This window comes from Silurus meridionalis, chromosome 6 (assembly GCF_014805685.1).
Source record: "Silurus meridionalis isolate SWU-2019-XX chromosome 6, ASM1480568v1, whole genome shotgun sequence".
Taxonomy (NCBI): domain Eukaryota; kingdom Metazoa; phylum Chordata; class Actinopteri; order Siluriformes; family Siluridae; genus Silurus; species Silurus meridionalis.
In genome coordinates this window covers 23,340,593-23,362,814 of record NC_060889.1, presented here as the reverse complement: position 1 = coordinate 23,362,814, position 22,222 = coordinate 23,340,593, and the positions used below count along the sequence as shown (strand labels likewise).

At 38.6% G+C, this 22,222-nt stretch overlaps 2 protein-coding genes across 2 annotated transcripts; both read left to right on the top strand.

Annotated features, from left to right (window-relative positions):
- The first annotated feature begins 2,321 nt into the window (after positions 1–2,321).
- LOC124386726 (copper chaperone for superoxide dismutase-like) lies at positions 2,322–10,831 on the top strand. The gene is made up of 8 exons (XM_046850675.1): positions 2,322–2,407; positions 5,391–5,463; positions 6,524–6,661; positions 6,867–7,041; positions 8,035–8,095; positions 8,348–8,425; positions 8,618–8,721; positions 9,280–10,831. The coding sequence occupies exons 1-8, from the start codon at positions 2,384–2,386 to the stop codon at positions 9,434–9,436; spliced, it is 810 nt and encodes a 269-aa protein (XP_046706631.1). The 5' UTR covers positions 2,322–2,383; the 3' UTR covers positions 9,437–10,831.
- Positions 10,832–11,693: 862 nt separating this feature from the next.
- Positions 11,694–22,222, top strand: rbm14b (RNA binding motif protein 14b). Its single transcript, XM_046851543.1, has 4 exons — positions 11,694–11,776; positions 14,040–14,392; positions 17,980–18,991; positions 20,194–22,222. The coding sequence occupies exons 2-4, from the start codon at positions 14,044–14,046 to the stop codon at positions 20,495–20,497; spliced, it is 1,665 nt and encodes a 554-aa protein (XP_046707499.1). The 5' UTR covers positions 11,694–11,776; positions 14,040–14,043; the 3' UTR covers positions 20,498–22,222.

Below are 22,222 nucleotides of genomic sequence, written 5' to 3'. Positions count from 1 at the left end.
ATTAATGTCAACAGTCTGCTACACTGACTCAGGACTACAGTTTGCTTCTGATCATCACTGTACCCCACAACATCGTTTATCTGCAATAAATGGACATTTGATGCAACCCAGATGAGGACTGGTTCCCTAATGAGTCTGGTTCTTCTCAAGGTTTCTTCCTTATGACATCGCGGGGAGTTTTTCCTTGCCACAGTCGCCATCGGCTTGCTCATCAGGGACAAACTTACACTTATAAAGAACATCTTATTCATTTTTATCACCAATTTATCTGTGTAAAGCTGCTTTGAGACAATGTTCATTGTTAAAAGTGCTATACAAATTTAAAAAAATGAATTGAATTATATATAAAAAAAAACAGGGCTTTCGGTTCGGTACACGTGTATAGAATGCAGTCCTTTGTACGTGTGAAACGTAGCTACAATCTGAGTTCTCTCAGGATTTTTATTTTATATATTGAAATATTAAGTGTCAAACGCAACTATTATTAAACTTACAATAAATACAAACACAACGTACACAACACTGTCAGGGGTGTAAAACAGAAACTATCAGTAGCGCAGTGTCACTGTGGCTACACACTCTGTACCGGAAATAAGTTTTGTTTTGCACATGCATGAAAACGCTAAAGAATCGATTTTCTATCTTTAGCCGCTAACCAGAAAGCTTGCGGCTAACACTAGCGCTATGGATTCTTTAGTGTTTTATGTCCAGCTTCAAGAATTTCTGTTAAAAGGAGAAAATCCTGACACTTCCACATATCGAGGGAGTGAATGAATGAAGGATGAAAGGAATGAAAACAGTTGTTAAATTCTGCTGAAATAATTAGAAGAGTAAAATAGATCATATCTATAGAAAATGTATTACTGAATGTAAAAAACACACATCTGGTGTGGGTAATACCCAAATCAGGTCTAACAAATGTAAATTTTTTATTAAATGTTTCCATTTATTACATTTTATTTAATTAATATAATTTGTGCTAACTGAATTGAAACAAACTGAATTTTATTTTATACAATATATATATATATATATATATATATATATATATATATATATATATATATATATATACAGTGGTGGGCAACGTTACTTTTAAAAGTAATGCATTACAATATTGAGTTACTCCCCAAAAAAGTAACTAATTAAGTTACTTAGTTACTTTTTATGGAAAGTAACGTGTTATATTACTTTTGCGTTACTTTTGCGTTACTTGTATCTCTTTCACGCCTTACAGGTGTAACAGGTGTAATATAGATAATTGCCATTAAGAAATAAGTTATATTAGAGCAAAAGACATTTCTTGCATATATTCAACATTATATATACACACACACACATCTGTAGTGCTGTGCTTTGCATGCAGATGTTTTTTTTCTTTTGAAGTGGTATTTTTTGCAGTTGACAAGAGCTTTTCACCAACACATAATCTACACTTAACCATTATTCCTTTCTCCTTTTCCTCCACTATTATAAAATAATAAGAACACTTCCATCACAGCAATGTAATGCTCTGGTTTGCCATCTCCGCTTCTAACCAGCTTCTGTTCCCGCGGCTCGCACGTATGAGGGCGCGAGTCTACGTGACTACGTTCATTTTAACTCAGTATTTCTTTTTTTATGCAAAATAATTTAACTGAAAAGTAACTCGCATTACTTTTTAAAAAAAGTAACTCAGATATTAGTGTGTAAATTTATAAAGTAACGCGCTACTTTACTCGTTACTCCAGAAAAGTAATATTATTACGTAACGCATGTTACTTGTAACGCGTTACCCCCAACACTGTATACATATATATATATATATATATATATATATATATATATATATATATATATATATATATATATATATATATATATATAAAATGTACCCAAGCAGGGTGAAAAAAAGAAAACTGTTGATGAACACAAAAGTTAATAACAAACTGCGTTAATAAAAAATAAGAAGGAATTTCATGTTTTATAGTTCTTCCCGCAGACTGTACAGAAATTGTACAGAACCATGACTTAAAAACCGGTGTATGTACAGAACCGTGAATTTTGTGTACCGTTACACCCCTAATATGAAATGTAAACCATTTTTGTGGCGTGACTGTGAGGAAACGTGATTTAAGAAAAATGATTAAAAAAAAAAAAAAAAATATATATATATATATATATATATATATATATATATATATATATATATATATATATATATATATATATATATATATATATATATATACACACACACACACACAGAGACACACACATCCAGCTTTGTTCTTTCCTCCTTTATATGTTCAGGTGGACTTTTAATTGTGTGCAACAACAGCGGAAGCGGAAGTGCGTGTGTTTGGACTCAGTTGTATGTGTGTGTATGAGAGAGTGAGTAGAAATGGAAACTAATCGAGCTGCAAAAGTGAGTGTTTTTCTCTGTGTGCATATTGATTATAAAGTGCTGTTAATAATAATAATAATATTATTAATAATAATAATACACCGACAAATAATATATCGAATATAAAATATTTACTGATCATCTCGTCTTGATTATTTATTATTTATTCATCTATACACTTTAATTATTATATGTTATGCTATAAATATCCTAGACTACATTTTGCACTAAGCCTCAGTGTTTGTGTTTCCTGTGGATTCCTGAGGATTTTTACATAGAACTAGTGCTCCGTCAAGGCTCGATCCTAAATAACACTGTCCTCCCTACACGTGTTCACTACATAGGGAGGTAATGAAGGATTTTCTGCAACCTGTAGTACACTACATGGCCTGTAGGGGGTTCGTTTGGTTATTTGTTACTCTCATATAGAGTAGGGATGGGAGATACCAAGTCCTTTTAATTAGGGGTTCAATCACGTAGTGTTGAAACCCTATTGTTATTGTAAGGGTTAATATTCATTTTATTATTGTTGTTGTTATTCCGCCCTAAAACTGATCGTGCAGACCAGACTGTAAGGCATAGAGACTTGAAAACTCAATTTGAGGGGAGGGTGACAAAGTATTAACTCAATTGCCTATAGGGGGCGCTACAGTAAAAAAAACCAAACAAAAAACCCCCATCCTTACATTTTTACAAAACGAAGAAACAATTGTTATGGATGTCCAAAACCTACTTTTTGCGGACTAGTCCTAAGTTTTTTGAACCATCGGAACCAAATCAGTGCAGAAATATTCCCTGGACCGTGAATATAAATAATTATATATATATATATATATATATATATATATATATATATATATATATATATATATATATATATAAGAAAAAAATCGCCCCACTTTTGCAAAAACGTTAAAAAATATGCGTGGGCACTTTCAGTAAAATGACTAAACTGAAATAATCAACGCGGATCTTGACCACTTGGTGGCGTTATAACGGCTATAAGTACGCAACCGTTAGTCCAATCGACCTGAAAATTGCCATTCAGTGTCCCTGTCCAATGTGCCACAAGGGACTATGAGGCAATGAGCACCTATTCCACAAGGTTAACGAAGGTTGATCAGAACTAAACTTGGTGGGCACGTTCGACTCAGTGCCCTAAAGGGCTGTAAGAATTTTTAAAGAATTAAGCCACTTGGGCACAATATCACGAAATGTTGCATGATTTTTTCAAATCTACACCTAATCTTCATTTCATTTGATAGATCACTTCATACTGAGCAACTTTGCCTCCAGGACCACGGCTGTCAATCAAATTATTCATTCATTATTCTCAATTATGTTAAAAAAAAACTTTTGCAAACTATTCTTAGGTTTTTTGTTTAGTCTCGATCAAACCACTGCTACACAATTGTCTGAACTCTGGATCGAGACTTATAAAAAGATTTTTGAATTTTAATTTAATAAGGGGTGTGGCCAAATATACCAAAAAATATAAATCCTAAACAAAAACACTTTTAAAACTCAGTGAGAGTATAATACTTAACAAGCATGCAAGGTTTCATGGAGATCAGATCATAGGTGGTGCAATAACAGTTAAAAAAGCTTCAAAAACACACTATTTTACCTGAAAGTGTGCATATATTTACACAAACACTAGATCATAAAATCATATAATAGATACAGATTATTTTTAACAAGCATGCAACATTTTATGGTGGCACTATAACAGTCATAAATGTTCAAAATCAATCCATTTTTATGGTAAATTACTCTCTCTCTCTCTCTCTCTCTCTCTCTCTCTCTCTCTATATATATATATATATATATATATATATATATATATATATATATATATATATATATATATATATATATATATATATATATATATATATGCCCCTGTGCACAAAGCCAGCTAACAGGAAGAAGATATGCTTTCCATAGGTTGCTGCTATAAAATCTATTGAACACCTTTGGGATGAATGTGAACGCTGACTGCACCCCAGGCCTCCTCACCTCACCTACACTACCTGACTTTACTAACACCCCTGTAGCTAATAGAGCACAAATGTCCACTAATCTCCAAAATCACATTCTAAAATCTAGTGGAACATCTCCCCAGAAGAGTGGAGGTTATTCTAGCAGCAAAAGGATGTTGTTCAGAAAGCACAATGAATCTTAGACTGGGGTGTCCACAAACCTTTATCAGTCATGTAGTATATCTGGTTGACCGATCGCGTACTTGTTTGTATGAACGGAAGAGGAAATAGTTCCTGTTCATGTTAAATATGAAACTCGCTCATTCAGAAAAAACACCAGGAAAAAAGAATTGCTAAATTGATCAAGGTATCATTAAGGTTCCATTTGTGTACCACTTCAGTTGTATGTGTTTACCTGGGATGGTGAATGAATGGTGAAATGACGGTAGGACAGATGTCAATTTAGTAGTAACACAAAAGCAACATAAAAACCTCTGTCTAACATCTGGTGGAAAGTCTTTTGTTTTACTAGAGACAGCTTATTGTTCTTCATGATGCTGAATAACTTATTTATATTTATGGCCTTTAGCAGACGTCCTTATACAGAGTGACTTACAACTGAGCAGTTATGGGTTAAGGGTCTTGCTCAAGGGCCCAGCAGTGGCAGCTTAGTGGTTCTTGGGATTTGAACTTGTGACCTTCTGATCCAGAGTTTTATGACTTAACTTCTAAGCTCTGAAGGTGACTTCTGATAGCACTTGGGTTCTGTCATGAGACAACACTATTCATCAGGGCAATTTTGGAAAGACTTGTTTTGTATGATGAAGATAAATTGTACTGCATGTTTGAATAGATCTGTATTTTCTAACAAAAGCACTGAGTGTTGATTTTCCTTCTTTCAACCTTCCTTTCGTTTCCATTCTGTAGGACCACAAAATGCGTTGGAATGCATGGGGTGTAAATACTTATGCAAGTGACTGGCTTTTTAATAGATGAATTTCTGATTTCCTGCCTGTCTGTAGTTGGAGTTTGCGGTGCAGATGACCTGTGAGAGCTGCGTGAGGGCTGTTAAAGGTGTGCTTGAGGAAAAGCCTGGTGAGTAGCGATGTTCTCATTTCAGTCTGCATTTTAGTCTGAATGTACGGTCTCATTTGGTTAAGTAGAATATAATACAGGGCTGCACAGGAAGTGTAGAAAGCAGAGGGGATGCTCCCTCTCAGCTTCAGACTTTGCTTGAATGGTCCTACCATCTTATAGGGTACAAGAAAGAAATGCATCCTGATTCTACTCTGTTCTGGCATCTCTAGGTGATGGAATGAACTTCCACCCGATGTCTGAACAGCTAAAATTATAGCAGTCTTTGGAAGAATTCTATTGGCTAGAGGTCGAACGATTAATCGGTTTTAAAGATTAATGGGCACCGATAGTAGATTGCGGGAACTATCTGCTATCGGCAAAATCCATACTGATAGTTTTTCCAGGTCTTGTCTGTTGCTGGAGTGTTTGAGACGGTCATTACAAGAGCGGCATCTAGAGGCGAATCACTGACACTACATGCTGTTTGTTTTTATACGTGAGACTGCGTACTGCATAGAGAGCGCTATATTTATTTATTGATTTATTTATTTATTTATATTTATTTCCTTTAGCACATTCTCATGATTCAGTACTGTTTTTTGTGTGTAATAAAGTGCAGTACTATTTTGCATGGAGTGTTATGTTTGCTCTTTTATCCAAAAGCCATCGGTTGAATAATTGGTTGATTAATCGGTTATCAGAAAGCACGATCCAACCTTGTTTTTCGGTATCACTAAAATCCACTATCGGTCAACCTTTAATAAAGACCCAGCAGCAGCTCTCTTATCCGACCAAAGTATGTGACAAAGACTTTTCTTATTCAGGAGATCAGCAGTATATATTTATAATTTTAACCATTTAGGTCTTTTACTGTAAACATAGAACCTTATGATATGTAGTTTGGGTAAACTTCTGAGCATAAAAGCTATTTATAAAAAATTATCCAGGAACAAAATGTTTCATGTTTTTTCATTCAGTATTGATAAGCTTCAAACACTAGAGTCTCATTTCCTGACCAATGATAAAAAAGTGTTCCTGCTCAGTTTGAGTGAATGTATAAGGTGTGTATGTGTTGCAGGTGTGCAGTCGGTGCAGGTGGATTTGGCTCGAAAGGATGTTTTGGTTGAGACGTCACTTTCTACTCAAGAGGTCCAGGCTCTGATTGAGAGCACAGGCAGGAGAGCTGTACTAAAGGGCATCGGGGGATCCGAACCAGGTTCGGCTCTTGTCTCCTTTTTAATTACAAGCTCACAGCACAGCTAAAAGATCAGATAGAGATCTTTTCTAAATGTCACTAATTATGCAAAGTAGTGGATGATAGTAAAGTTCTTGCTAAATCCTGACAAGATCAAGATTGTCAGTTATGTTGGTTGAGTCCTGATCTGTAATTTTTTTTATTTGTGTGTGTGTGTGTGTTACAGATCTGGGCTCAGCTGTGGCTATGCTGAGTGGGGCGGGGCCGGTGCAGGGCGTGGTCCGGTTCCTGCAGCTCTCTGAGGATCGCTGTTTGATTGATGGCACGATCGATGGCTTGGAACCCGGTCCTCACGGCCTTCACGTGCATAAACTCGGAGACCTCACACGGGACTGCATGAGGTACGGTTACCTCTATCACTTTCACCTTACAGATAAGAAATGGAATGTGAGAAGCGGTGTGATATATTTAGGGTGTAACGGTACACATATTCATACCGAACCGTTCTGGTACAGGGCTTTCTGTACGGTGCACATGTGTACCGAATGCAACCCTCGTTTTACGTGCCGAACATTTACAACAATTAAAATCCGAGTTTCCTCACGAACATGATAAATGCCGGACTACAAGTTTGGAAACAGGATTTTTACTGCGCATGTGAGAAATACACGTCTATTTTGAAAAGGTTTTTTGCAAAGAATTGATGACTTCTTTTATTGTGAGCAACTGCAACCAAACAATTAGATGAATAAACGATTCTGATTCTAATTCCGTTCATTGCTTTTATTAAGAAAGTATCGAATTTTTATTTGCGTTCTTTTTTGTTCTTAAAAGGAGAAATTCCTGAAAATTCCTGAAAAATTGAGGGAGTGAATGAATAAAAGAATGAATGAATAAATTGAAATAATAAATGAAAATATCTTGTGTTTTTTAAATGCAGACAAAGTTAAATTTGTTAAAGTATGCTGAAATAAGTACAACAGTTAAGTACAACATATCTTAAACATTTATTATAAAATGTAAAAAAACAAAACAGTTACAAACACACATCTGAATTACCCAAATGGGGCCTAACAAATGTAATTTACTTAATTAATTTAATCCATTTATTACATTTTATTTACTCAATTTAATCAAAACATAAAAAAAGTGTATTCCATTCATTTTATTTATTTATTTATTTTTTATTTATTTAATTTTTTTAATCAGGCAGTTTGTTTTAAATTGTTTTAATATATAAACTGCCGATGTTCACAAATATGAATAATTAAAAATGACTCTCTCTCTCTCTCTCTCTCTCTCTCTCTCTACCTGCTTATCTTTCTGTCTCTTTCTGCATGTCTGTCCATCTGTACTTATGTCTTTCTCTCTCTCACTCTGTTTTGTACACACAGTTGTGGTGAGCACTACAACCCATTCAAAAAGCAGCATGGAGGCCCACAGAACCCAGAGAGGGTACGTTTACTTTTAGCCTTGCTTCTTGAAACAAGATGCCAGCAGCGATATCACGTTAGAGCAGGATATTCATGCTAATTTAATCGGTCAGTCCCTCAGCATAAAACACGTTTCTCCTGTGTGGAGTGTTCTGATGGTTTGAATGAGCTCAGCAGCACTGCTAGTCGTGTGTCTATCAGGTTATTAGTGAGGTGCACTGCAGGGTGGGAGAGGAGCAGCTGTGTAATGAATGGAGGTGTTTGTGTGGTACAGCATGTTGGCGATTTAGGAAACGTGCAGGCGGGAGCAGACGGCAGAGCCACGTTCAGGCTGGAGGATTCGCAGCTGAAGGTAATTCGCAGACAAGCAAAAGAAGACTACAGATAAAAGTACAAATATATTAAAATGATGAATATTTGCAGCCTGTCACTGAGGTATTGCTTTTAAATCTTACCTGCTTAGTGTCCTTTATCAGTCATTTCAGTCTCGTTTTACACTTGCGGTCTTATCGACCTGTCCCTCATGGCGTGTCTCTGTGGACAGGTGTGGGATGTGATCGGGCGATCACTGGTGGTGGATTCAGGAGAAGATGATCTGGGAAGAGGAAATCACCCTCTGTCTAAACTAACAGGAAACTCAGGAGAGAGGTGATGAGACACATTTTTACAGCACAGATCTCAATCATTTCTTAATTTCTACACTCAAGATAACACACAAGATAATACAGTGCATTCAGAGTGTATTCAGACCCCTTTCACTTCACCCCCTTCAAGCAAACCAGGCACCATCCCAAAAGTGAAGCATGATGGGGGAAGCATCATGCTGTGGCAGTGTTTTTTGTAGCAGGGACCTGGCAACTTGTAAAGTTTAAAGGACAGCTGAATGGAGCAAAATACAAAGATATCCTCAATAAAAAACCTGTTGCACAACACTCAGGACTACAGTCTAGGTTGAAGGTTCACCTTCCAACATGACAACAACCGTAAGCACACAGACAGGCGAATATGGATGTTCTTAAATGGCTGGGCCAGATCCCTTAATTAAACCCGATTGAACATCTCTGGAGAGACCTGAATGTGGCCACTGATGGTCTCCATTGAAGCTGACCCAGCTTGAGAGAATTTACTATTGTCACCATGTACATCCTGCTGATTAATGATTCTGTCCTTTCTCTTTTTTTTTCTCTTTCTCTCCTTGTATCCCAGGCTGGCATGTGGCATAATTGCTCGCTCTGCCGGACTCTTTCAGAACCCCAAACAGATCTGCGCCTGTGATGGAGTCACTCTATGGGAGGAGAGAGATCGTCCACTAGCAGGCAAAGGACGCAAAAAAGTCCCAGACACTCCTTCCGCCAGTTTATGACCACGTGACCACTCATTGTACTATGATGAATGGTTGACAGATTAGCATTTAAAGAAGAAGAGACTCTAAGACCAAAGAGATAACTGGTTACTAGTCAGTCATTTCTAGTTTCACTTTGCTCTCATTGTGCCTCATATTCAAATACATGTAAAATGACTGTGGTAAGTGTAAAGGTAGAAAACAGCTACTTTTGTTCCTGCAGTTATGAGGCACTGACGTCTGACCAGTTAAATACAAAGCCTTCTTACAGCTTTAAGGGGGAAAAACCCCAGCTGCTTTCAGTTCAGCTGTATTTACCAATTCGTAGCATAGTTCCCCAAAGACCTGTGTTTTCCCTTTATTTAGAACACACTTATGAGAGGCGAAACGCAGTTGTTGAATTCATTAAATGATAAATATTTCATATATATGACACCAACTCCAGGATCTAAAACTTGCAATAGAAGGAGATCAGAGAAGATTTTACTTATTGAGTTTTATCTCAGTTGATCCAAAGCAGCTTACTGTTTTTCATACTTTTATGGATTCCATAAAATATGAATTATAGAAAAAAAAAATCTGTTCAATCAATTTCTGCTCTTCCAGTTTTAAACAATCTGTTCTTTTCCAGATTTAGGCAAATAAGTCAAAATGTTTGGTTTGTTTCACACGTAATAATCAAATTTACGCTCTGTTTTTTGTGATATGGTAATGAATGAGGTTCAAAAAAAAGAAAAAAAGATTGCACTTTTGTCAATAGATTCAATTCAAGCAACATAATTTCCCTGGAAAGCATGTGCTCTCTGTGTGTAGGAGGGGGAAACCCTTTGTCTGCTGTCAATCACAGTGACACTATCCAATGACAGGCAGTTAATGTATGTGGAAGAGGGCAGATAGCACTTTCTTCTGTGTGTAGTATAAATAACAGTTTGAAAAGCTGTATGTCTCAGATAGACTTTACCCTTGAGGAGGGGTAGATGAGGGATGGGAATTTATAGTCTAATTTATAGTCTAATTTCCACCACTGGTTTTTATTCCACGACTGACGTCAACCTGAAAACCAATCGAAAGACTCTCTATTAAAATAATCCATTCTAATTCTTATAATTGTTTGTTAATTATATTATTGTTAGTTTCTGAGATTCAGAGTGTTTATAATTAAGGTTTTTTTTTTATAATTTAGCGTTTTGTGTCCTAAGACACTGAAGTTCGACTGAAAAATATGTTGTGAATTCATTAATCATTAATTAACTCATTAATCAGATTTGTACCAGAAGGTTTTGAGGTTTATTACAATTGAACTTGTAAGATTTATGCATTTTTAATGATTATTTAAATGTAATTGGAATGTAAAATTTATTGGGATGATAAATTATTTTTATAAAAAAAAAAAAAAATGTTTGTGTGTGTGTGTGTGTGTGTTTGTTGGGGGTATATATATGGGTTATATAATCCATATAAGCTTTAATAATAAGATCGGAGGTTTTTCCCATTAATTAGATTTATGAATGAATGATTTCCCTCATATAACACTTAGTATTTTGTGGTTTATGATAATTTAAATAATGCTTGCCTGTGTTTTATTCCTTTTATAATTAAAGCATTCCAGATCCGCTTACTGCACATGTATCTTTACATATTTCTCTTCTCTTCTATCCTATCTCTTGGTTATCTGGTTTCGCCTACGCTTCCAAAAGCATACTCAGAACGAGCTGTTCGATCAGTGTGAGTGTGTGTGTGTGTGTGTGTGTGTGTGTGAGAGAGAGAGAGAGAAAGAGTGTACATGGTGGTCTAAGGTGGACTGGTGTCTTGTGAAGGGTGTATTCCCACTTCAGACCTCACACACACACACACACACACAAACACGGCGTTTCTCGGATCAACTGATCAGGATAAAGCAGTTAGTTGTAGATTAGTTTGCACTTAAGTGTAGTGAATCAGTATCTTACACAACACACACACACACGCACTTCTACAATTTCTATCAGATGTTACTGTGTTATTGGTTAATCAAATTCATGCGTTATGAAGTGGTAACTCCTATCTATCTATCTATCTATCTATCTATCTATCTATCTATCTATCTATCTATCTATCTATCTATCTATCTATCTGTCAGATATATACATAAAAATATAGAGCTCTCTCATATATACTATATACTATATATATATATATATATATATATATATATATATATATATATATATATATATATATATATATATATATATATAGTGTGTGTGTGTGTCTCTATTTTGCGTGCGTGCGAGTGTGAGTGAGGGTGCGCGCGCAAGTATGTGTGTGTAAAGAATGAAGAGCGGAAGTAGACCGACCATTTTGAAATCCTGCACCGCCTGGGTAAGATGGAAGATTTCTCCTTTTCTCTCGTTCCGTTTGTGTTTTGTGATATATCTAGGGGGGTGTATAATTAGAGTGTGTGAGTGTGTGTGATGATCTGCGGTGTGATGTGAAGGTGATACACAATAACATCAGGTCAGATTTATAGCGGTATGTGGCGGCAGAGGCGCGAGGCGGAGAATCCCTCAAATCTTCACCTTTCACTCTCTCATTCACTGATTGATACCTGGAGATGGACGCGTTCATCAATGAGATCGGCCGGGGGTCGGGGTTGAGGTTGGCATCGTGGGGGGTTGGTGGCGGTATCGGTATCGGGCTTTGTATCGTGGTCGGGGGTTTGTATCGTGGTCGGTATCGAGTATGAGGCAGTGAATGGGGAAGTGTAACAGTGTCGAGCTCCAACTGTAACATTCACACAGACTGGTGTCTCTTGTTGCTCTGGTGGTTCCGCGCGCTGTTCTGCTCAAGGGTTTCTCCAGTTCCGCGCGCGTGCGTGCGTGTTTATCTTCTACCACAGGACCATGTGGGAACTGATACACTATCAACTAACGCGATTCTTTCTCAGTCTTTATTTCCTTTTTTCCGTGGTGTATTTCTCCGGTTTCCCCCTCTCACCGAGGAAGTAGTGAAGCTTGTTTACTTTGTAGCGCTGCGTCATCAGATTGCAGTATTCTCCCTGTTTCTCTTTTTGTCTTTCTCTTTTTTCTGCCTTGATGTGTTTCTCTCCATCTCCCAATCTCTCGCTCTATCTAGACATCTCTCTATGTCTTTGTCACACTCAGTATTTCTCTGTTTTCTCAATTTGTCCATCATGATTCAAAGGCTGTGTATTTCTGACTCTTTTTTCTACCCATCTATGTCTCAATCTTTCTCTCTATTTGTCTCTCTATTTCCTTTGCTGACCTGTTTCTGTCTCTCACTCTGCCTCTGTTTGTATTCGTCTCTGTATGTCTCTCTTACAATCTATCATTCTCTCTGTAAGTTTTGCTCTTTATCAATCTCCTCTTTCATTTTCCAACTACTTCTCCTTCTCTCTCTCACGGTCTCTCTTTTAGTCCCCCTTTCTCTTTTACCGTGTCTCCCCCTTGCTCTTCGTCTTTTGTGTGAAACGTGTCTAATGTTAACTAGGTTACTGACACAATACGCAAGTGTGAGAGATGTCTATCTTGTGTAGTTCAGGATTAAATTTCTTTTTTTGTTTCCTTTCCACTGTATTAAAGCTTGTAGCTGATATTAAAACCCCAGTCAGGAAGCAGTGGCAGGGCAGATTTCTGGCACTGCAGTAACACAAGCACTGACAGAGTAATGAGGACTGGGGCTGCATTGTGTAACAGATCTTCCACATTGCAAAAAAAAACAAGAGGAGCACAAAGTCCGCTCTTTCTCTGCCTGATTAGATAAGATACACCCATCATCTGTCTGCCCTTCAGTCTTTACTACTTTTTATGACTGGAAATCGACTGATCTATTGGTTTTCCCGATTGGTCTGCATCGATATTCGCTTGCTGGAACTATTGGCAAATTATGGCAAAAATCCATAGCAATAGTTTTTCCAGGTTGCATTTTACAGTACGAGAGCGGCTTCTAGAGGCAAATCAGACACCATGCGCTGTTTATTTAAATATTTATTTATTTATTTATTTTTTAATGTTAGACATAACTGTTTTTATTTATTTGGAGTGTTAGTTTTTGTCTGTTTGAATGCATTTCTTTTATTTTCTTCACTATTTATTAATATAATTCATCTATTCATATTTGTTTACGTTTTCACGATTCAGTATGTTTCTTTTTATTTTTTTGAATAAAGTTCAATATTTATTACAAATCTAACCTAGCTATCGGTAAAATCTACTATTGGTCAACTTCTAATTATGATTGTTGGTTCTATACAGCCACAGACTTCCAGCTCAGATCTTAAAGATACCAAAGACGGACCCTCAAGGTTTCTGTTTGTGGCATGAAAAGTGTATTCAAGATTATCACGAACTACCAAAGAAACTGTTGACCAATTACATTTATAGCATTTGACATCATTATAAAGAGCAACTTTATTGTTGGGGGCCTTCCTCGAGGACCCAGCAGTGGCAGTTTGGTGGTGTGATTTGAACTTTAGATCCAGACACTCGTATCAAACACATTTTATTGCTTGGATTAATTGTATTGTAGATTTATCTCCCAATCAAGTGGCATATTAAAACAATACAAGCGCTCCCTTCCTCATTCTTCTCTCTCTCTCTCTCTCTCTCTCTCTCTCTCTTTGCAGCGTGATGGATAAGGGCCACACCGTGAAGCTTTTTGTGGGGAACCTGGCCCTGGACACCACACAAGAGGAACTGTCCGCCATTTTTGAGTCCTATGGCCAAGTGGTGAGCTGCAGCGTCCTTCGGCAGTTCGCCTTCGTCCACTTGCAGGGAGAGGGTGCAGCCGAACGCGCCATCCGCGAGCTCAATGGCAGAGAGTTCAAAGGTCGTAACCTGGTGGTGGAAGAGTCGCGGGGACGGCCTCTTCACTCCACCAAGGTGTTTGTGGGCAACCTGAGCGGCATGTGCACCACAGAAGACCTGAAGGAGCTTTTTCAGACTTTTGGGAAGGTCCTGGAGTGCGACAAAGTGAAAGGTGTGTGAAAGTTCTATTATTAGTTATTACATTGTATTGGTTGCAGTAAATAGATTTTGCAGTATGGGATTAGGATCCTTGTTTTGGCCGTAATAATGCTACTGTAAAGGTAAGATTTTAACCAGACAAGTCCACAACTCCAATACCTGCTAGACAGGAAATGAGTAGTTCATGATTTATTGTTTGGAAGTGTGTAAAAGGTTTCTCAGTAAAGCAGAAACGAGATTGTGGTTCTTAAGAACGGGTTTTAAGAGCACTAGGGACGCAACCTGAAATACCCAGAGTGGTGATAAGATGATGGATGGGTGCAGAGATGACAGAATAACACTTCTTCTAGACAAACAAGGGCAAGATCGAACATGTAAGAAGGCACATTAGATGCTGAGATAGGATCAGAAATGGTGATTAGATCAGAAAGAGAAAAAGTCGTTAGTCGGGGTTTGAAGAAGCAAGCATTGTATGGGTTTTTTTGGCTGTAAGAAGCAACTGATTTTTCAATAAAGGGCTTAAAACCACTCCAGAGCCTGCAGCTGTGGGCGTTTTTTTGAGGGAGCTTGGCAAGACTAGGCTGTGCAAACGGTTTCAATGATCTTTAATGAAAGGGGTATTTAGGATTGTTGGATATTTAAGCATGGGATCTGAGTTGACTAGAGTGTGAACAGTAAATCCATAGAGATTCTCTAGGAACTGAGTGATTGCTGCATATGTGCTCGAATGGTTTGATAAAACGAGTCTATTCTTTGGGGAAAACAAATGATCTGATATCAGAGATGGTTTATATAGTTATAGGGTGAAACCATGGGTCCATTGTCAGGGTTAACGCAACAAGAAGTGGTAACTTTCTTTATCAGGTGTGGTAATCACAAAACCGAAAATACCTTCAGTGGTTAGATTACAAACCCCAACCACAGATATGCAAACCATTAGAGCATATTAAGTGAAAAGGCAAGACCACAAAGTCAAATCATTGTTTTATCAGGGACAAAAATATCTTTACTCATAGCTAGCTATCACACTAAAACCTGGATTTTGGTTCCTCTAATTACGCATACGCATAAGATTAGGTGTGTATTTACCGTTCCATACGTACCTCATTTTTAAATCATGGCTCAGTTCAATTTTGGTACAGCTAGGGAGAAGAAATGCAAAAGCTAAAATTGTTAATAAAAAATGCTAAACATTATAAACATTTGTGAAAATTAACATTACTTACTCGCTTAATTACTTGCAAAATGACTTAAAATAAATTGGCTGTTTGGTGTAAATAAAAAAATAAAATGTATTCCATGTGTATATCTTTTTATTTATTAATTAATTAAAATTTTATTATATTAAATTCAGAAAACGTGCAAATTTAATTGATTTTAATAAATGGAAAAATTTAATTAAATAGTTTACATTCGTTAGACCCCATTTGAGTAGTACAGATGTTTGTGTTTTACATTTAATGTTCTAAAGATATGTTCTATTTAACTATTCTACTTATTTCAGCATACTTTAACAATTGTCTGCATTTTAAAAAATATCATAAAACACAATAGAATCCATATCGTTAGTCGTAAAAACGTTGGCGAAGACGGCGGCGTGGCAGCGATTTCGCACATGCTTAGTACAAAACGTGTTTCGGGGTACAGATCATGTAGCCACAGTGGCATGAGGCGAAAACTAACAAACTTGCAGTCCGTCATTTAATATGTTTGTGAAGGAACTGTTTATTATGTTTCGCACTTAAAACAAAAATTGCAAATTGCATCTAGTCAAGATGTATCCTGTGATCATATGGAGTGAAACTCTGTTACATCCTCAAAAATCAGTACCACATGGTATTAGACAAGGTTGGATTGTTTAGTCAGTCACAAATGACAAAACAATCCAAACTTGTCTCAAATTGTAAACTTTAGTTTGTACCCTAGACCATTAATTAGTATTACATTTAACATTTGAATTGTACAAACCTTTTCTAGAATCTTCTAAATGACCAAAAGGTCTGTCTGGATCTTGTAAATTAATAGGCCTTGTCGGCATAACAACAGTCACAATGACTGCAACAAGTAACTAGAAACACTGTCATTGTGTTTATAAGTTTCTATGCATGAGATTTTACAGGTTATGGCTTTGACACCTTACAGACCGAGTTGTTTGGGGCCTGGAGTGGCATCTAAAATAGCACTTTTAACCTCCTGGATATACACAACGGTTGCAGAAAAATAGTTCAACAATCCTACTCGCCTTGCTGATGTTTTAGCATGCTCTTATCAAGTCGTGTGTCAAACCAAGCCATTAAGCTAGCAAGAGCCATGTGGGTGGGAAAAGAGATTAACCTGAGGTAATAGTGGGATAATTCCTACAATGTTCGCTGAATGATATATCGTGACATATATCTCATGATATAATATTGAGTATAAATGACATGTCTCACTGAGGTAAAAACATTCAGCAGCAGTTAGTTAATACATTGTATTGGGTAATAAAGATGTGAGGTACATGGTGACAGTTTATTAGCTCTCTGTTTTAGCTCTTATAGTGTGTGTGTGGTTTTGTCTGAAGATTGAATGTAATGAGAACAGCATGAAAAGCCAGATATCTGAGAAGAGTTGTAGGTGTCTGAGGCTAAGCTAATAGCAAAATCTAAACATTGTAGAGTTGTATTGGAGTGTCTTTGCCCAGTTTTCACAACAGTCAATCAAAGTTAATTGTGGTTTCAATAACAACACTTGGATCTAGTGAACTTTTGGACTTGCTTGAGATACTGCTGTCTATCATTTCAATGACGTAACTAGCGTAAAGTTTAGCTAACCCTATACAAAAAGCATCCACAAATGACTACGCATTGGCATTTCAGCTATTTACACCAATGCCTTCTATTTATGGCTGATTACTTGAACTTTAGGTTTGCTCAACTTTCATAATAACAGTATTTGAAAATCTTTCCTGGTTTACAGGCCACTGCTCAGTAAGCAATACCAGATGTGGGATTTTTCTAATATTTTGATTGCTTGGTATGTCTAGTAGGCATACCAGATGATGTTTTTTTTTTTTTTTTCTTTTTCCGAAAGCAGCTTTTAGAGTAAAGAATTTTTGGGCTGTTAGGAAAATAAACATTAAACTGAGAGCATTTATTTTTTTTTAAACTTGCCTTGAATGTTTGGTTCAATGCCCTGGTTTCCTACTTGGCTTCAGCGAAAACAAAAATATTTATGCATGCTGTATTGTCATGGATATGAAGGATGAAATGTTAGCAAAAGGATGACTGTAAGAACAGTCATTTTTGTTTTGCACTTGTACATATTTGAGCTACAACTTTACAACCCAAAATCCTTTGTGCTAGATGTTCAGTATGTTTGGTAAATAGTCAAAAGGCTCTATTTAAACCAGTGTTTAGTTCACAGCGGTAAACTTGTATGATGGTAATATCTGATAGAGACAAGAGTCATTATCCTCGTTGTAAACTTTCACCCAATCGATCCTATTTACTGATCCATGTATTCAAAATCAGTGTGAAGAACTGCTGTTGTTCTTGACAATATAAAGTCAGGATTTGATGCAGCCACCCTACACAATTACAGCCTGGCACTCTTCTTCCACAGGCTACGCCTTTGTGCACATGGAGAACAAGGAGGACGCACTACAAGCCATCGAAGCCTTGCATGGGACCTCGTTTAAGGGCCGTCCACTTTCCGTGGAGTTATCCAAAGTCCAGCCCAGCAAGCAAACGCCGACCGGAAAGATCCCTTGTGTTAGCTGTGGTAAACAGGGTCACTATGCTGGCGAGTGTCCCAGTGGGAAGCCTGCTCTGGAGCAGTACCAGAGTCAAGCAGCAGTGCTAGCGGCAGCCGCTGCCGCCGCTGCCGGACTTCCACTTCAGGTACAACAGAGCGTTCACAATTCTGTCTACAACACCACAACTTTTGACCCCACCTATGCTGCTTTGACTGGCCTGACTGCTGCTGGCGCAAGAGCAGACGGTGCGACCGCAGTTGCACCTGCTGTATACGGAGCCCTCGCAAACCAGGTTTACGGAACTGTCGCAAACCAGCTCTATGGAAGCACAATGGCAAATCAGGCGCTCAACACTGGGGCCACTGCTGCGCAGGTCTATGGCTCTCTTAACCCTGCCCTCTATGGCCAGGTGACAAGTGGAAGTGTTGCAGCAGCTGCAGCCGCCGCGGCCGCCTATGGGCCACAGGTTTACACACCTGCAATGGCCAACCCTGTGTTTTTAGCCGCAGCACCAAGCATGGATGTACCTGCGGCTGCGGCTGCCGCCGCTGCCGCTGTTAACCCGGCCTACACAGTAGCTTCAGCTATTTACACAGCCAGCCCTGCATACAGTGCTTTGGGAGCGGCTGACCCAACTGCCATCTTTGAGGCAGCGAGGGCTCAGTATTTTGCACAGGGACAGCACGTGCTAGCAGAGCAGCAGTCAGCTTCTTCAAGATCTGGGGAAAGGGACAGGAGCCCACTCAGAAGATCAGCACCTCTGCTGCCTGACCCAGTTATGAAGCCCTTCCTGTATCAGCGGGCCAAGCGTCGAGCCCTGCTGCCTACTCCTGCAGGCCGGGAAGAGGCCGCCGCCCAGGAAGAGGATGCAGTGGCCAGGTAGGTTTTTTTAAAAGACACAGAAAGGCACATTTGCAATAAAATGTATTCATTCTATAGCTAATATTTTATTTACTTTGCTTAGAAACTACAGCACTAACATCAAATAAGTATTAGGGATGGTAAGATTCACTGCATCGGCATTGAATTTTATTTTTTTTACATTTTTACATAGGTAAAAAAAATATATGTAGGGTATGAAATTTAATAATACAGTGGAACCCAGTTATGTCGCCGGCCTACGGGACGCCAAAAAACGTCGAGATAACCGATGATCGAGATAAACGAAAACCAATATGGCGGCAATATATTAACGTGCTTGAACTTTCTTTATGTACATGATGTGCATTATTAAATGAGAATGTGCATGCATGTGTTTTTGGAGGTTTTTTTACACAACAGCGTTGCCGTGATTTGATTGATTGGTCATGCGGCTCGAGATAACCTGTAATGCGGATAAGGAGGCGGAAGCTAAAGCAAACGCAAACAAAGTTTATTGAGAATACTCAGGAGATAATCCACCAATACTTGTAGCGAAGCAGTAATATCCAGTGGTGTGCTCCGGGAGTGTGGTCCACGAAGTTCTGTGAAAGCAGAGACAGTTCGTGTAGAGACTCCATGGAGTGCTGGGCAGCAACGGATAAACGTGGTGCAGACAGCATGAACATGGAAAACAGCAGGATCGGGGTAATCCGGGGTGCCGTTGAGAGAATGTGGAGTCCGAGAAGAAGGGTACGTAGCGGGATACGTATACACGATTACACAGACCGCCATGAACCAACACATACGATTATGCACAAGCAATAACAGGAGAAGAAGCAGGGTGCTTCGGGGAATTCCGAGGTTTGACAGCCACCGTAGGGGGCGTGGCAGGGGGATTCCTGACATAACCGACGTTAAGTGGCAAATTTGCCCCCGCTTGTGCTCGAGATATTAGGGTTCAGCGACATAAAAGAATCGACATAACCGATTACAAAATGCTAAGACAAAGCGAGAATTTGTCGGTTCCACTTCAAAATGTCGACCTAATAGGGTTGGGTATAAGTGGGTTCCACTGGATATGATTTTCTTTCAGTACTAGCAAAATATTTAAACTTTACTTGATTGGTTTGATCATCAACGATTGCCTTTCTTTCGTTCCGAGGACACCAAATTTGGCTGTCTGGTACCGATTGACCGTGTGTGTGTGTTTTGTTTTTCAGGTATTATGCTGAGTACTATCAGCAGTACCAGCAGCTTGCTCAGTACCCACAGTACCCAACAGTTCATTACACAGCCCCGAGCCCACTTGCGGCGGTGCCTGGCATCCAAACCCTGTCAGCCGTTCCTACCGCCCTCGACCAGCTCAGGCCAGTGCTGCCCGCCGCCCCCGTGCCTGCCGCTGCTGCCATCGCCGTGGCAACATCCCGCGTGTATGAGCCGCCGCCGATTCCGCCGTCGCGCAAGGAGACCCTCCTGCGCCGCTCCGAACTCGCCCTGCACCCCTCCGAAACGCCCTTCCGATAGTGTGCACTTCCTCCCACTGCCCCCCCTTTTCTCCTCGCGCCATGTTTCTGACTGTGTTTGGATGGTGTGTGTGGTTTTTGTAAGTGGGGGGGTCCTGTGTGTATGTATGTATGTATGTATGTATGTATGTGTGTGTGTGTGTGTGTGTGTGTTTGTCTGGGTGCCTTGGCTTTTAAGGACTAGAATATCTGACCTTGGTCCTGTTCACACACCCGGAGTCAGGGTTAGGCAAGGGAGCGTGTGCACACACATTCATCCACATAAGTTTCAAATCTCAAACCTTAAACCTGTAGACAGCTTTAAGGTGTAGGCTGAACTATTCGCCATCTGATGTTTTATGTGTTTTTATATATAAATATATATAAAAGTAGCCTATGAATGATACCGTACTTGAGATTTTTAAGATTTGCTTGAAATAATTTGAGGAACTATAAACCGGTTTACATTGTCTTCTGTACTATAACTCTTTAAACACATACACGTTGATGCATTTTTAATCACGTTTACTCCCCGAGGTGTGTGAAGTCCCGGACCAGGGTTTGACACTTTTTTAATGTGTTTTTCGTGTGTGGTGTGTGTGTGTGTGTGTGTGTGTGTGTGTTTGTCTTTTCGAATCAGTGTATGTGTGTGGATGTCGGTTGTGTTGGTCGCAATGACTGAATGACAGGCACACACACACACACACACACACACACACACACACACACACACACACGGATAGACACACACATGCATTTAGGGAAACTGCCTCGATCTTCTTCCACGACACATGTATATATACACACACACACCTTTACATCCTGAGAGACAAAAAAAAAATAGAGTAAATGATCAGTGATGACGTGTATCACTCCCACCCCCATCCCACATCACCCATTTTGAAAGCTGAAAGACACTGTGAATCCTTTCTACTTTTAGTTTATGTTTATGTAGCTACACTGAGCAGCACAGTGTTCAGACAGGGACTAGCCAATTTGGGAAACATATGATGGCTAGATGTGCCATTAGCTAGGATTGCTCCAAGGCTGATCGGTCCTACATTTATTGATGTAACTGCCATTTTGCAATAGTACAGCCATTTTTTAGAATCTTATCGGAAAGTTTTTTTTTAATGAAATGATGGGACTCAAGCGTCTTTAAAAAAAAAAAAAGGAAAAAAAAAAAAAAACTAAACTCCATAATCTTTGTTTACAACCAGGAATGAGAAGTAGCTGTTTTCAGAATGAACATGTTTTTAGCCAAATTTTTTTCTTTTATTTTTTTTAAAAACTTATTATTCGTATGCCTTATTAGAGCAATGTATAAAAAGTGTGCTATTTTCTGATTGTAGTCTTAAAATGTGAAACTAGATGGAAGCCCAGCACAATGCGAGTGCTGTACTTGGTGTGGGATTAAAACGAAACGGGAGATCAGTTTCTTTCAGTCTTCTGTCCCATTCGCTGTATATCATCACTAGACTGCCCCTCGTCCATCCTCCATCTGTCTTTAACTGTGTGCCATCATCATCATCATCATCATCAAATCAACTACCTTACACGTACCTACACAATGAAGAGACCAGTGTTAATGGGAATGTCTGAGAAATTGTCTTCATTGGTGTAGATTGTATGTACAAATATAACGGAATAATAAGGGTCTATGCATGGGCTTTAGGAAAAATTATCTAGTGTAACCAAGTATATATAATAAAAAAAACACAAATGTTTGATTTCTTTGAAAAGTAAA